The 16,913-nt window shown below is 31.7% G+C and overlaps 2 protein-coding genes across 5 annotated transcripts; both read left to right on the top strand.

Annotated features, from left to right (window-relative positions):
* The first annotated feature begins 109 nt into the window (after positions 1-109).
* LOC149891545 (uncharacterized) lies at positions 110-2,022 on the top strand. The gene has a single exon (XM_090080472.1). It carries the CDS (start codon positions 110-112, stop codon positions 515-517), a length of 408 nt encoding a protein of 135 aa, XP_089936598.1. The 3' UTR covers positions 518-2,022.
* A 10,005-nt stretch (positions 2,023-12,027) lies between these two features.
* LOC145183902 (transmembrane protein 19-like) lies at positions 12,028-16,795 on the top strand. Of its 4 annotated transcripts, XM_090080464.1 has the most exons (4): positions 12,054-12,156; positions 13,579-13,617; positions 15,366-15,652; positions 15,844-16,795. In XM_090080464.1, exons 3-4 carry the CDS (start codon positions 15,391-15,393, stop codon positions 16,482-16,484), a joined length of 903 nt encoding a protein of 300 aa, XP_089936590.1. In that variant the 5' UTR covers positions 12,054-12,156; positions 13,579-13,617; positions 15,366-15,390; the 3' UTR covers positions 16,485-16,795. The 4 variants fall into 4 exon arrangements, with proteins under 4 accessions (XP_089936589.1, XP_089936590.1, XP_089936591.1 ...); XM_090080463.1 differs by lacking the exon at positions 13,579-13,617 and having other exon boundaries at positions 12,028-12,156; XM_090080465.1 differs by lacking the exons at positions 12,054-12,156; positions 13,579-13,617 and adding an exon at positions 14,453-14,476.
* The last annotated feature ends 118 nt before the right edge of the window (positions 16,796-16,913 follow it).

Raw genomic sequence — 16,913 nt, 5'->3', positions numbered from 1 at the left:
TATATTATGGCTATGTGGACTTATATGCAAGAGCATTTGTTAAATATTAATAACTGTCTTATAGTTTAATATTTATGTTTTTTATAGAACTCTGAAATTTCTTATTAGAATGGAAAAAATTAGGAAAGTTAAAATAAGAAAATTTACAAGGTTCTTAAAAAAAAAAGAAGAACTGTACAGAAGTAAACGTGGAAAACACTGTTTATGGAGTGATGCAGCTATGATATCAGCTATTGAAGCTGTAAAAAATGGATTTTCACAGCGTGCAGCATGTAAGGCTTTTGGTGTTCCAAGATGTTCTCTGCAGGTTAGACTTTCTGGAAAAACAGAATTGGGAGCCAAGCCTGGTCATCCCACCCTTCTAAATGATGAAGAAGAAAATAAAATAGCTGATTTTGCATGCAATTGTGCAGCATTAGGAATAGGTTTTGGTCAATCTCAGTTTCTAAAATATGCTGAAAACTTTGCTGCAAAGCATAATAAATCATTCAAAAATGGAATACCTTCTGAAAAATGATGGCGTGGGATGTGCAAAAGGTACAAACAGATAACTTTGCGTCAACCAGAAGTTACAGCTGCTGTTAGACATCAGTGTATGAATGCTTGTAAAGTTTCAACATACTTTTCTATTCTTAAAAATGTATTAATGGAAAATAATGTAATTAGTAAACCGCAGAATATATGGAATATGGATGAGACTGGAATCCAGTTTGATTATCACCCTGGGAAAATAATTGCTAAAAAAGGAGTAAAGCACCTACATAGTCGTACATCAGGTAATCGGGAAACAATTACTGTTATAGCTTGTGTCAATGCAATTGGTAACTCTCTTCCACCACATTTTATAGTAAAAGGAAAAACAAATAGGTCACTCAACAGCTTTTAAATTGAAAATGCACCAGAAGGAAGCACATGGAGTGTTTCTGATAGTAGATGGACTAACCAGGGAATTGCATTTCTCTGGTTTACCAAATCATTTCTTCCAAAAATTGGTTCTGACAGACCTCAATTACTTATTTTAGACGGCAATGACTCACACAACTTTGTAGAGTTATTAGATGTAGCTGTGGCAAACAAAATACATATTTTTGAATTGCCAGCTCACACTTCTAACTGGCTTCAGCCTTGTGATCAATCAGTATTTGGCCCACTCAAGAAAGCTTACAGAAAAGCATGTGAAAATTTGATTAGTAATTTTCCTGGGACACTAGTTTTAAGAGTAAGTTTTTGTGGATTGATGAAGCAGACTTGGAACGAATCTGTTACCCCAAATAATATTATATTTGGTTTTCAAGCTTGTGGAATTTATCCATACAATCCAAATATAATTCCACCTGAAGCTTACATGCCTAATTCTTTATATGTAGAACCCAGTTATCAAAATAACAAGAATCTGTTGAAAATTTTAGGCAATCTACCTCAAGTATCTAATGACCATTGTGAAACAGCAGAATGCAATATTGATCAACTGAATCAATCAATTGAAGCAGATGTTGACTTTTCTATTTCAACATCTTTAGCAACAAAGCATTCTTTAATATTAAATTTTGACCATACATATGCTATTCCTAATCCATCCCCAGTAAAAAATATAGTTACAGGTAATATTAAAACTCAGAATGTTGCCATGAACGAAATAGAAATAACAGCTTCAAGTGTTTATCAAAATTTTCCATTTAAAAATCAATCCTTTCCAGGAGATCCAGATTCTGATGTTTTAACATATCCCACTCAAATCATTAAAAAAACGAAAACTGCATTGAAACCAAAGTATTTTTTGCTCACATCTCAAGAAGCACTGGATAACAAACATGAAGAAGTTCAAAAAAAATTAATCAAAGAAAAAAAAAGAGAAAAAAATGTTATGTTAAAGAGAAAAAAACAGGAGGAAAAAAAACATAAAACTTCCAAACTGTAGGAGAAAAAAAATTAACAATATATTATTCTTTTGTTTTTATTTTGTTTTTTTTATTTTGTTGTTTTTATTTTAACTTGAATATTGGTGTTCCAGTTTCTTGCTTATGTAATGTTTCTTCTTTCAATTGAATTTTTTTCTGTTTAAAAACATGTAATTCAGAAAAGAAGTTATGCCTAAATCTAGCCGATGGCTAGAATTAGGTAAGAAGCGGCCAGAATTAAGTCTCAGCGGCCAGAAATAAGTCTTTTAGCTAGCATCTGAAAAACTGATGCTTAAACACATATCAAGTTTGATTTTGTTAAAAATTTTTCTGAATTATACCCATCCCTAAATATTCCTATTTATTTGTAAATTTATTCATTCATGTAACACTAAAGGAATTTTTACTTTTAAACAATAAGAACGATGTGGCCAGATATAGGTCAGTTTACCCTAACTCAAAATAAAGAAAAGCCAATATTAAAAAAAAAAACAATATAAAATAATTGAGGGGCCGAAATATATACTGCAAACGAAATGACAAAAATATACTCATATGAGTATAGTTTTGTTTATCATATGCTGCATTGATCTGCTGCCTTGGCAGCGTTTTTTTTTTAAATTAAATCTAACAATTCTAGTTTGACAGAGAAATTCATGTCAGTCATTCTAGATCTGTATTTTTGTTTTATTTTGTACTTGAAAAAAAATTGTTTACAAGCGTAAATACTTTCTTGAAAATAATATTAATGATATTACAGTTTATCAAGCACTCAGTTTTAAAATCCTGTCACATTGTCCCATGTTATTAGTTAGGTTGAACAAATCATTACACACTAATTTATGAAGTTTGTCCCGAGTTTTAGCGGACCCAACGTATCTCTCCGCGTGGTATCTAAATTTGAAATACAATTCTTAACTGACTGAGCTGGAATCTGAGCGGAATCAGTAGAATTTGCCATATAAAGGTACTAAAATCTCATAGTTTCAAAGCCATTTAAGATCGCTAACTTACATCAAGAAGAATAGCAATTTATTGCTGCAATATGAATAATCTTATGCTTGCTATCTGTGTTGAACGTAGCTCGGTCAACTAGCGTGTTTTCATTGATTATTCCCTGTTGGTTATAAACATTGAATTACTTCATGTAGTGGCGATTTTTACATTTTCATACTTATTGAACCTGCATTTTACATGAAAGAGATGTGTGCAATTATAGAGATTCTACAAAGCAAAATTAACTTTAACTGAAAGGGAGCACTGGGGGGTTCTCAAAGTTATTGAGTTGTTTATGCAGTTGGAATAAACAAAGTTCTGTTGTTTTCTGTGTGAATAGCATAGTCGAGAAATGGGCGGACATATAATCGGCGCATCCCTATTAAATTCGGTAAAACCGACAGTATACGAGTTAAATGCCATTTGCTTTTAATCCAATTAGTTGACAATACAAAAAACGATCACGTTTTTTGTATTGTCAACTAATTGGATTAAAAGCAAATGGCATTTAACTCGTATACTGTCGGCTGCTGGCTGATGGTTCAGAGATGAAATGCCCTACACTGCAAAAGAAAGACGAATTTTGATTACACATTGGGCAGGGGAAGCATGGAAAGCTTTAAACACTTCAAAGTATGACAAGCAAAGGAAGAAATGTTGGACGATGACTGGGTGTTTAATGACTTCTGATGGCTCAGAAGATTCGCTTGTTAAACCAGAGGGCCTTGATAGTTACAAAGTGCCCCCGCCATCCACCATTGATCCCGGCAGTGATCAACCCATAGGAAATCAGGGTGATATTCAACCGGTGGAGGTAGATGATGCTATAAATGAAAGTCCCAACGAAATTCTTCCAGATGACACCTTTATTGGTCCGGATGAGAAGGAATGCGAAGTTCGTATCTTTGATTTCATTGATAACATTTGTATATAGTATATGTTTTATTTTTTATTCTTACACAATAACATTATTCCAGCTACATTAAAACCAAAGCAAATACAGAGCATAAGTCAACTTTTTATTTTTCTTATACCCATTAACCTTTAGTAACGCGCACACTTTAAGAAAGTATTGAAATATGCATATTTTATTAGAAATATGCTTAAGTTTAAGCATATTTTTGAGCTTCTTTTACCTTTTTGCTTAAGCATACCCGAGCCTGTTTCAAAATTTTCATATGCTTATAAAAAAAAATATTTTTTGAAACGCGCTTAAGATCACTTAGTTTAATACGTAAAGTTTAATTCTAGACCAGAGTTGATAACGTCTCCCGGCAGCAAAGTAACTTTATGCCGAAAGGCCGACTTTTTTTGGACGCGGAAGCCACTGACGGCCGCCGTCAGAAGATATTTCGGAGGCAAGTTGATTTAGAGACCGCCTTCAGTGGTTTCTGCCTCCCGCCAATCAGAAACCACTTTGTTATACTTTTAACCTTCTAAAAAAAAAAGTTATAGTAACTTTTTTTTTTAGAAGGTTAAAAGTATAACAAAGCCTCTAAAATCGCAGGTTATGATTGGTTGGAAAGAGTTTTGACCAAGCATAGAGAACTTTACATACAAAAACTAAAAGTTTTGTCACTCTCTTACTCGTTTGATCCTTTACAAATATCTAAATACACATAACTTGTTTTAAGTTTAGCTTTTGAGGCACAACTGCCTGCTTTAAAGAGCATTTTGAAGGAAACCAGAGTACAGTCTCACTTGTCCTTGAAATTTCTGTGTGATGTTGTAGACTCATTAGAATGCAATTTGTTTAAAGAAATTTTTGCCAGAGACAAAACGAGTTTGCCTATGTTGATAAATAGAAAGTTTATTGCCGTAATGTGTAAAAATCAATGGTCATATATATTACAGTCCGGCATTATTAGGTAAACACTTGCGGTAGACGGAAATGTGTGCAATAATCTAACTTTGCATAAAGCTACTCAAAATTGTTGCATATGTAAAGCCTCCTCTTCTCAATTCATTAAAGAATTTTTAAAGAATCTTCTCAATTCATTAAAAAATTACAATCAAGGACATTTTATCTAGAGAATTTAAACCTTGTTGGTGTCATTACATGCCATTATTTGCTTTTATGAAGTAACTTTTACACGTGTCATAAATTAATATTGTAAAAAAAATAAGCACATGGTCAAGTAAGTACTCAGGCGATTTAAGGCAAGTCCAAATTTTTATGGTTGTTCGTCCTACCTTCTATAACTTCTTTTTAAAAAAAACTGTTTTTGAAAATGTGTTGTCTAAGCTGAATAATATTTAGCAAAAGTTGGGCTAAGTTGAAAAAAATATTATTGACAAAGATATGGTGGATGACGCATATTGTCCTTAAACTTAAAAATGAATGCTTCAAAAAATAAGGGTTTTAAATTGTTAAGCACAACTTTTCTAGTTATCTACAAGCTAAAAGACATCGATATTGAATTATATTGTTTTTTCATACTTTGATTCAGAAGGTAGGGTAGAAAATCCGACGTTTAATTATTTATTTCAACGACGTACAATGAAGTGTCGAGAACTCTGTAATACTTAGCGATTTTGTTTTGAAAGGCTTTTTGATGACCGCATAAACAGAATGGTTTCTGTCGGTGGAAGTTATTCGTAATAAACAAAATAGAGCGTGTGGTCACTATATATACGTATATATATATATATATATATATATATATATATATATATATATATATATATATATATATATATATATATATATATATATATATATATATATATATATATATATATATATATATATATATATATATATATATATATATATATATATATATATGAAGACTCCACGTGAAGAAACGGCAGGGTCACATTTTTTCATTTTGAGATAAATCATTATTAAACTTTTAAACCTTTATAAGTTTCGAAGTTTTAGGAAAATTTAGAAAAACTTTAAATATGCATCAAATCATTTATTTGATTTGAATTCAAATACAAAATATGCTATTATGGTTAGTAAAGCTAGAAAGTGTAAAAAGTCGAAACTTTCAAAATGTGATCCTGCCGTTTCTTCCCGTGGAGTCTTCATATATATATATATATATATATATATATATATATATATATATATATATATATATATATATATATATATATATATATATATATATATTATTTTTAATTGGTATTTAGAATTAAATAAATTTGGTTAATAAGTTTGGTCATTTGTTTTTATAATTTTTTTAAAAGGTACTTACTTTCATGTTTGCATTTAGAAATAAGTTCAGCTTTTTTTATTTAGTAAATTTTCTTGATCTAAATAAGTAATAATTTCAAACTTTTTTTGTTAACAACACATACATTTTTGAGATATGTTATTATAGGTATGCGCAGTTTTTAGAATAGACCAGTTTAATTTAAAGTTAATCTTTTTTTCTTTTAGTTGCCAAATATATTTTGACAGCATAGTCTCTTTTGAGTACTTTTCATGATTTTTTTTATTTTTTAATGTAGTTGATGGAACTTCCTGGTCAAAGAAATCAATTACTATTTTACAATGCTTACTATATAACTAAATAAAAATTATTTACAAGTATATTTTATAATTATATAGAAATGTGATTTATTTTACTAAAGGAGGATGGATCCTGCTTAAATATAACACATTGAAATTTGACTGATAGCTTGTTTTGTATAGTAAAGATAAATAAAACTGGAGAAAATGAAGAAAAAGAAAATGTTTATTTAACAAGAATGAAAATATTGCGAGAAAGAAAAAGATTTAGATTGAAAATAAATAAATTGATAAAATCAGCAGTAGTCTTTAGTAGACTGTTGACAAAACGAATTTAAACAATTTATTTGGAAGAAATAGATATTAATTTATTAAATTCTTTTGTAGTAAAATTATTATTATTGCTCTATTTTGTTTATTACGAATAACTTCCACCGACAGAAACCATTCTGTTTATGCGGTCATCAAAAAGCCTTTCAAAACAAAATCGCTAAGTATTACAGAATTCTCGACACTTCATTGTAAGTCGTTGAAATAAATACTTTTGAGCATTCATAACATGTCCACATTCACAATAGTTCTGAGAATCCATTAATCTGTACTGCTGTTAAAATCTTATTAAATTTTCTTCGTTAATTAGTTTAATAAAATATGTCAGAGGAGACATCTTCAAAGGTTTGAGAAATTAAGCTTGAGTGAAATTTTAAAACGTGATAAATTTTAGAACAAATTTATCAAGCTTTTGTTCTTTTACAAATGGAAGAAGTGTTTTATCACACCAGTGCTTACAAACGTTTTGGTCTAACCAAGCATTTTGTTGGAAGTAAACGCGAATAACTTTGTACCATGCTTACTTTTCATCTTCCAAAATGCGTTTTCCTTGACCTCTAAAAATGATGGCTAGCTTTCGTTGCTCTTCTTCTAGCCGAAACATAATTTGAAAAGAACATTGTCTTTTTTCCAATCCTGAACCGGGTTGTAAGATCCATGTATTATGTGTTGCACCTTGACCCTTGGGTACATACTCGTAAATTTTCTTACGATGAACAACAAAGGGAAGTGGGCTCTGGTCAACATTGAGCCTTTGTCCAGGTTGGTACCGTCCCCATTTTTTGTCGTAACTTGGATCTTTAGAACCTGTCCTTGAATTATCAAGACAACTAAATTCTATATTTGTTGTATATTTTCTCATTATGTTCATCCGCTTTTACAATTTAAATATCATTTCTAAATTCATTGTGCACAATGAATTATGCACAACGAGCCATATATAGTCATTGAACTACATATTCATTGTGCACAATTAATTACACAATGACGCAACTACAACACCCCTTGATCTCTAGATCACAAAGTCTGCATATCTATTCGGAAACTTCCGCATTCGCGTCGATTTTCGGTGATTCAGGTTGTCCGCAATGGGTTCTTCCAATCCTCTAGTAGGCAAATCGGCTGCGATGGGAACAGGACGGACGTCCGACATGTGTCTCGGCAATCCATTGATTTCTACCGAAACTCCTCGTCCTTCATTTGTAACTTTTCCTCTGTTCCATTCGCTCGTACATTTCGAGTCAGGTGGTTTTACAAATACTTCTTGTCCTTGAAAATAATTGTGGAGAACTTCTTCGTTGGTTTTGGCAGAAATTGTGTGTGGTTTCCACTCATAAGAAAATATAGCTTTGTAGGGGAGCGATGTTTCCTCGCCATTTTTCCTGGGAGCCCGGTTATACCAATATACCATTTTTAGCGGATCTTTGCCACTTCTGGCTGCCATTCGCTTGATAGTGCGGTGATGACGTTCAACAATTCCGTTCCCTGATGCCCTGTAAGCGCAACGAAACAGGATGGACACTCCCCATTCTGCGCATAATTCACTAACGAGTTTTGAGCGAAAGATCTTGCTGTTGTCAAGTAGAACTTGCCATGGTGGTCCTTTTTCTCGAAATATTTCTTCCAAATGGAAACACACTGTTGTTTCTTTCTCGTTCTGTAGCTTTCTCCAAATTGCAAACTTGCTTCTTTTTCCACAGTCAATAATAGACAAATAATTCTCTGATTTATAGTGGGTTACATCGGTAGCTAAACGGTGCCAACTCTTTCCAACTTCAAGATTTCCTTCTTCCCACTTAATTGGCGCAGGATCCACCAATTAAGTGGGAAGTCTTTTCTACTAACCTTCTCCTTCGGATATATCTGTTTCATCAGATAAAGGGTTCGATTGACTCCAAAGTGATGAAGATTATGAAATGACTTCACATCAGGTGGTACAACATTTGCTGTCATTGCAGAATGGTTTAAATGCAGCCAGTTCTGCGGTACTCTTGTAAGAGCATCGGCTTTATTTTCTGCTGACTTTACCAGAAAAAGTTTTAATTTTATACCACACTCCTTCACAAGGTCTTCAATTAACGACAACCGGCGACGGACAAGTGGTTCTCCAAGACCGTGTACTCGAACGGGTTTGTCACCGATAATTAAGGAGTTCAACCAGCCGACAACAGTAACCGAATCACACTTTATGGTAATACATTCGAATCCCCATTTTGTTGCTAGATTTATTCCTTTTATCACGGCTTCTAATTCTGCAAGGTTAATGTGAGCTGTATCATCTTGTTTCCTCAGCCACGAATAGTCTTCTTCTATTTCCCCAGCCACTTCCAACACTATGCCAACGGCTAAGCTGCACATCACACCACACTGTTGCTTCGGAAGTGTTTTTGACGTTCCATGACCCATGAACGGGATCTTCTTTTGTAAGTCTTTCATTTAAACTGTTTACTAATTTGACAATACGTTCGTCCACAAAAGAGTCCCATCCACAACTACTCGAAACCCTTTTTAGATAGCTGCACGAAGGGCGCAACCAATTTGCTATTGGAAAATGTCCGGTCAGCTGTCCGCACCAAGAAAAGATTTCCCGACGTGTCATTTTTCCTTCAGGAACTTTAGGTATGTTGTCACGTTTCCAACGGACTTGGTTGCATTGTTTGTACACTCGCAATCCAAGCACACGACCGCCGACAAGTTTTTCTGGCAACTTAGAATCCAAGCCATATTTTTCCAAGAGTTCTCGAACTCTGCAACTTGACACTATGTTATTATTGACAATGATATCATCAATAAATGAGTCCGTCCCAGCCTCGACAACTTTGTCTAAGGATAATACCTTTTTTAAAATTTTAGTCATTATTCTGGGCGCCACATTTAAACCAAAACCCAATCTTGTTAGACAGTAACGCTGCCCTTCATATTCCACGACTTGATATTTCCACAGTGCTTCGTCGACACGAATCTGCAGATACGCTTTCTTTAAATCGATTATTTCAAGATTTTCTCCCAACTTTCTCCAGTTGCGAAGTTTGGTACTGCAAACGTCGCCATCTGCAGTATGACTGGACACAAATTGATTCAGCTCCCGGTAGTCCATCACCGGACGTACTTTTAATTTGTTTCGTTGAATTACTGCCATCAACGGAATGATGCCATTACATCTCCCTTCAAATGGTTTCAGCCATCCCTGTGCTATTCATTCACTTATTTCCTTTGCATAATCACTTTTAACGTCATCAGAGATATGATAGTTTGGAATTTTGTTTGTCAAAGTTGGTGGTTCTATCAGCCACTTCCAAGACACGCTCCAGCTGCCATTTTTGAATTCTGCTACGAAGTCTTTATCAATCAGCTTTTGAATAGTAGGCGAGGATACTTCATTCGTTTTTTCTTGAGAGACTGCAGTAGCACTGATAGTTAGTTTTTCCACATTGAAGTTTATGGTTTCGCCGTCTCTCCCAACTTGGACACCTCCAAGCCGTCGTATTGTGTCCATACCAAGTAGTATTTGATATTCGGGGACAATGTTGGCAACCAGGCATTCCAAATCGATGGTAGTGTTATTTATAGAAAGATTAACAACAATCTGGTGTTTTACTTCAATTGACTTTCCATTCATCATCACGACCTTTTGTCTTGCGTGTTTGACATTTTTTGCGTTTACGATATCCCGACTTAAAATTGATTTGGAGCATCCAGTATCCAACAATGCTTTTATTTTTCTTCCATTGACATAAACGCAGAGAGTTGGTGGTTTTATATTTCGTGGGAAGCCGCTCGCGCATAGACGGGTGGCTTCCCTTCCATGTTTTTTGAGTTCGTACACTTTTTGTAACAGTTCAGGGCCAGGTGGTTGTCCATTCCACACACAAAACACTTCTTCTTCTCAATTCCTTCGCTGCAATATTGATTGATATGTCCCTCCTCACCGCATAGGTAGCAAGTCATGGTCTTTTTTCCGCTTCCTTGAGGAACCTTTCTTGGACCAATAGCACCAAGATTCACGCGACTAACATAACACGATTCTTTACAACGCAAGATTACCAAACTTCTTGCTTTTTCAGCGATTTGGTGCAGCGACATTGTTGATATCGAGAGTGCTGTTTGGAGCTGTTTTCTTGCTTCGTCAGGTAATCCGAGAATAAATGCGCACCTTATCCACTCTTCGCTTACGTGAGACGATATTAGCTTGCTCAGCCTTGTTAATTCTGCGAGATATACGTCAACGGACTCGTTTTCCTTAAGACGGCGATTTACGAACTCTTCGTATGCTGTTAGCGGAGAAGCAGAGAAGGCAGTAGTCAGTGCATTTTTCACTTCATTGTAGTCTTCTTTTATCTCATCACTGAGTCCTTGATAAACGGCAAACGCCCTAACTATAACTTTAACATGAAAAGCTAGTCTTTGTTGGCTTTCAAATAATTTTTTGCAATGTTTGCATTCAACATTAGTTTTAATAGCTTCTAACGGCAATCGGATTGCACTTATTTCTCCTTTGTGCAAAACATTTTTTGTAAAACCAAATGCTGCCGATGTAGGCTGCTTTCTCTTTATTCTCTTTGACATTATTATTACTATTTTAACAGTATCTGAAAATAAAACTTAGAAATAAAATAAACATTTTAAATATGGTGTTAAGTAAACTACACATTAAAAGCGAGAAAAAAAAAAGAGAGAAAAATAAAACACTTCAGAGCGACTCTTAAACTTTAAATTTTTATGTTAAAGTATTGAGGTTTAGGTTTTGCAACACAATGGCTTCATTACTTCATAAGGTCGTTGCATTGCAAAACATAAACTTCGGTTTTTGTTGTTTTTGTTGGTTTAAATTTAGAAATATATATACTTAAAATTTTTAGTTAAATAAAATTAAAATTTTTTAAATAGTTTATCGAGGCTCAGTAATATGCTTACATATGCTTATTTTTTTTCCAAATCTGAGCCTCTATATGCTTATCAGCGTTATGCTTTTAAAAAAAAACATGAACTAAATAATTATATATATATTTGCATGTGAATAAATCCTCATCTATTGATCCTATGGCCATTTGAATATAGTAGAAAAAAAAAAAAGAATGAAGTCAACACCCTAGATTGCACCATTCGAATTTGAAAGGGCTTATTGGAAAAGTGAATGAGACGGTTTTTAAATATTCGACATAAAATAACCGAAGAGACTTTAAATTTCAGGGTTTTGATTTCTTTCTTATGATACATTATCTCTTTGCATTACTCATTTGCATATTTTTTTTACTCAATTTGTCTCCTTTTTTGATAAAAAGTAAAATACTAAGTTAAACAAATTTATACTAAAATAACAAATAAGTAATTGCCTCACTCAGCCATCATAAAAATTAAATAGCATTATAATCTAATTGACAACAATCTACTTCGCATTGTGTCTCCGTATACACAACTTCAGTTTACTATGAATGAAATTACCAATTAAATGAAAAGGCTATGATTCAAGTAAGTCATCTGATTACTAATTTCTCTTTTTCTTTGATGTCAGAAATTGGAAGCTAGATTGATAAATAACCTATGATTATTTATCTAATTTAATAAATTCTGACCACTCTTAAGCAAAATGTGTCAATGTACTATAACTAAGATTTAATCATTGTTAAATGCTATATAAAGTATGTAAAACATTTTTTTGAGAGGGTTTTTCATTATATGTATCTATGACAGGTGATATATATATATATATATATATATATATATATATATATATATATATATATATATATATATATATATATATATATATATATATATATATATGTATGTATGTATGTATGAATGTATGTATGTATGTATGTATGTATGTATGTATGTATGTATGTATGTATGTATGTATGTATGTATGTATGTATGTATGTATGTATGTGTGTATGTATGTATGTATGTTTGTATGTATGTATTGTAGTTAGTTGCAGTGATGTCAAATTTGTTGATTATTAACAGATTTTTATCTAAATCTGTATTAGTAAAAATTTTTCTCACTAAATAATTTAAAAAAACTCGATGTTTAAAAACGAAAACACTAGCTTACAGGTTTATTCTTATAAAATGATCAGGTTAAAAAAATTATATACAATAAAACAGGATTAAGAAATTTTTTAATTAATCTGGAAACTTAACCATTCTATTACAATAGGCTCCTACAATTTTATTTACACCATAAATAGGTCTTCAGTAAAGGTTGTTATGATCAATTTTCAATTTTCTTTTTGACTAAAACTTGGTTGAGAGTAAGCAATTTCCTAAAGACTTTAAATGAATTTTCTAAATTCAAATTATTAACTTCACAATTTATAAGTTTAATAGTAATTTTGTTATTAAAAAACATTTATTTCAATTGATGTTTTCTTACTATTTAAATCACTACAGTTAAATACAAATACAGATTTTGTATGTGTATGTATGGTATATTGATAGCTTTAAACTTAACCACACTGCATTTTAGTTTACTTATAAGGTAAGTTTACTTACAAGGTAGTACTTTTTACTGCTATATATACATATGTGAACTGTGGCTGACCAATCAGGATTTTAGTTTGCCTGATGGCGAGTGATGCCCATGCAAAATATGCTTTAGAACTACCCAAAATTTCTATTTTTTATAAAAGCAAAATGTATGTATGTATGTATGTATGTATGTATGTATGTATGTATGTATGTATGTATGTATGTATGTATGTGTGTGTCTGTGTGTGTGTCTGTGTCTCTTTCTTTTTTTTCTATATATATATATATATATATATATATATATATATATATATATATATATATATATATATATATATATATATATTCCGGTATTGTTTCTCAATCTCTTTTGATGATACTGTTCCCCTTGCTCTTCACTCATATCACTCATGTTTTTAGGAAAAATATCAAGATGATGAAAAAAGTTACATTATGATGGTAAGATCACAAAAAAGTCCAAGAAATGGACTTTAAAGCTCATTAGATAACCAAGAGTTTTGAATTTGACAAGAGTTTTTGTTTATCATATTGATTATGATAAGTTCGTAAACTAGTGCTTTCACTTTCACAAACTTTCAAAAGCTTAGTCACAACTTAAATACTAATCAGTGTAGAACCAAGCCAATTCTGCTTTCTCTTTAGTCAAACCCAAATCTCTCACTTAATCATTCAATTCAGCTTGTGTAAATAACTGTAGTTTTAAATTTTCTGGAGAACATTGAAACTCATCAGTACTCAGTTGAGTTTCACTAAATTTGGAACTGGACTGCAAAATATCTATAAACTGAGATAGCTCAGGAAGTCCTGGTCCATGTTTTACTGGCCAATCAGCTGAAGTATGGTTAGGATAGACAATTGCTCTCTTATATTTGTCCAGAAACATCAATGCTGTAAAAGAAAAAAGAAAGTTTTCTGAATGATTTTTTTGCTTTCTCCATGCATGAGTACTGCAGATTTAATAGTTTTCTCAATACAGCCATAACATACTTTGTAAGGAACCCTACATTTGTCTTGATTATTGATTTCTAGATCTGGAAGAAAACAAGCATCTATCATTTAGCAAAACTACTGACCTAATAATTAATTTCATTCCCAATCTTATAATATTATAATATCATTAATATTAAATTAAATGTTAGAATTTATTGCTAATCTGACAACATTTAAATGACTAAAAATATTTTTTCACATTTTGAATAATAAAATATATATTTTTTAATATGTGAGGAACTGGTGTGTGATTCAACTTTTTTATTACTATTTTCAGAATCAGCACAACAAATAACCCAGAAAATTGGTAAAATTATTGAAAAATATTTTTGGTTGTTGGGTTGTGGTATTTGTAGATGTTTCTTGTAAAAATTCATCAAAATTTTTTTTTGTTGCTAAATATATTAACGAAATATATTGTAAAATGCTATGCTATCCTAATAGCTTATGAATGATATTATTTGAGTTAAAAGTATATAATCATCCATTTATAATTGGCATCAATAGCTTTAATAAATTTAGCAATATTGCTGTATTATAAATGATTTTACAATATCATTTTTTTATTATTACTATTTGTTTGTTTGTTGCTACTTGTGTTTAGATGTTGTAAGCGGGATAACACAGTGGTGAACAAAGTTTTAAAAAGACAAAATAATGAATAAGAGTTGACCTTTTGATAAGAGAGAGATAAAACTTGATGAGATCAGCGAATTACTTAAATATCATCTGTGTTATGATTTCTTCCAAAAAATGTCTATAAAATAAAGTTTTAAAATTTAGCCGTCGTTAAAAAGTTCCGAAAGTTTTATCGGTGACGTAAAAACGGCTTTTTTATAACGAATAAAAGTGTTTGGTTTTTTTTTTTTTGTTTATTTGAAAAATTACAAACAACACTTTTATACCAATACTGAAATATTTTTAAGGTATAAGATTAATATTTTTACAATTATTTTTGAAGTAATAATCATAAGTTACATTGCAAGTATTGGTCTTCATATATAGAGCACCCTCCGGGTGTAAATTTTGCATTAACGGTTAAAAAGCCCGATGTCTATAATTAGTTTATTGTGTAAAATGATATCGTTGTGTAAATAAAATATTTGACATTTGAGACTTGTTTGATTTACCAAAATCATGAGCGTGTTGAAAGTTAAAAATTTGGTATGTGTAACTTGAAATTTAAAAATGTTTAGGTTCGTAATTTATCTTATCATACTAATGATGTTAGTTAACAACCTCCAAACAATTACCGCTCACTTCCTGATAGCCTTGTTAGCGTCGTGTTTAATTTCAAAGCGAGCTTACGATAAAAAGTCTTTAAGTCTGTCTGGATCGTTACTTGCATTGTTAGTGGGTTTTTTAACCACTCTTCCAAACTATGCATTTTTTATGTGTATGCTAACATTCTTCGTGACATCTTCACATCTGACCAATCTAAAAGCAAAAGAAAAGCGAAAATTTGAAGAGGATTATAAAGAAGGTATTTACATCTATATATATATTTGGATACATACATACATACATACATACATACATACATACATACATACATACATACATACATACATACAAAATAATAAGTTCGACTGTATATATGTTATTGCAATCAGCTAAATTTACATTTGCCATTAACAAAGTATCTAATTTTTTATTTTTTTTTTGTACATTTAGGAGGACAACGAACTGCGAGACAGGTAGCTTGCAATGGGGGAGTTGCAGTTTTTATTTCAGTTATTTACTTGATTGAAGTTGGTTGTGCTGAGCGTCCGATAAATTTTTCAAAAGATTTTCACACGTCTGTACTTATAACAGGATTGATTGGTTCTCTGGCATGTTGCAATGGCGATACGTGGAGCTCAGAAATTGGTACTGCGTATGGTGGAAAATTTCCACGTTTAATTACTTCGTGGAAAACAGTTCCCATTGGGACAAATGGCGGTGTTACTTTAGTAGGACTAATTTCAAGTGCGTTAGGAGGGCTTGCAATCGGTGTAACATTCTTAATTTCAAACTATTTGTTTGTTTTCCCGAACATCGGTGAAGTCACTTTACCATCGCAATGGCCAATATTATTAGTAAGTATTTATGCAGGCCTTGTAGGGAGTTTATTAGATTCATTCATAGGAGCTGTATACCAATACTCTGGGTATTGTATTTTGAGCAAAAAAGTTGTAAGCAAACCAAACGCATCAACTCAACATATTTCTGGTTGTGATGTTTTAGATAATGACCAAGTTAATTTAATTTCATCTATTCTGATTGCTTTAACTACACCAATAGTAGCTTACTACCTATGGAGGGATGTTCACTAGTTATAGTGCACTGCCAATGGATTGAAGCTCACTAGTTCACTATTATCTGTGAAGAGGTGTATGAAGCTTCAATTCTTGTAACTTTAAATTAGGTTGTTATGCAAACGTTCTAGAAATATAAGTTAAAACCAAGAAAGTTTTCAATATTTTTAAAGCTTTTCTATTGATTATTTATTTAGTAAGTACGCTACTCAGCAAATGTGGTTTTGTATATTTTTGTAAGCTAAGTTACTCAACATGTGCCAGGATTTTTTAAATTTTCTGTAATGAAGAATTTGATTCATATTTATTGTAAATAATATATCTTATTATTTGTCACGTTTTTTTGCTTTCTTTGTGTGTTGATATTCTTATATATATATATATATATATATATATATATATATATATATATATATATATATATATATATATATATATATATATATA

The sequence above is a fragment of the Hydra viridissima genome, unplaced genomic scaffold (assembly GCF_058129835.1).
Source record: "Hydra viridissima isolate aposymbiotic clone 2 unplaced genomic scaffold, HvirCarnegie_v1 scaffold_2, whole genome shotgun sequence".
Taxonomy (NCBI): Eukaryota; Metazoa; Cnidaria; class Hydrozoa; order Anthoathecata; family Hydridae; genus Hydra; species Hydra viridissima.
This window is presented reverse-complemented; position numbering and strand designations above follow the sequence as displayed.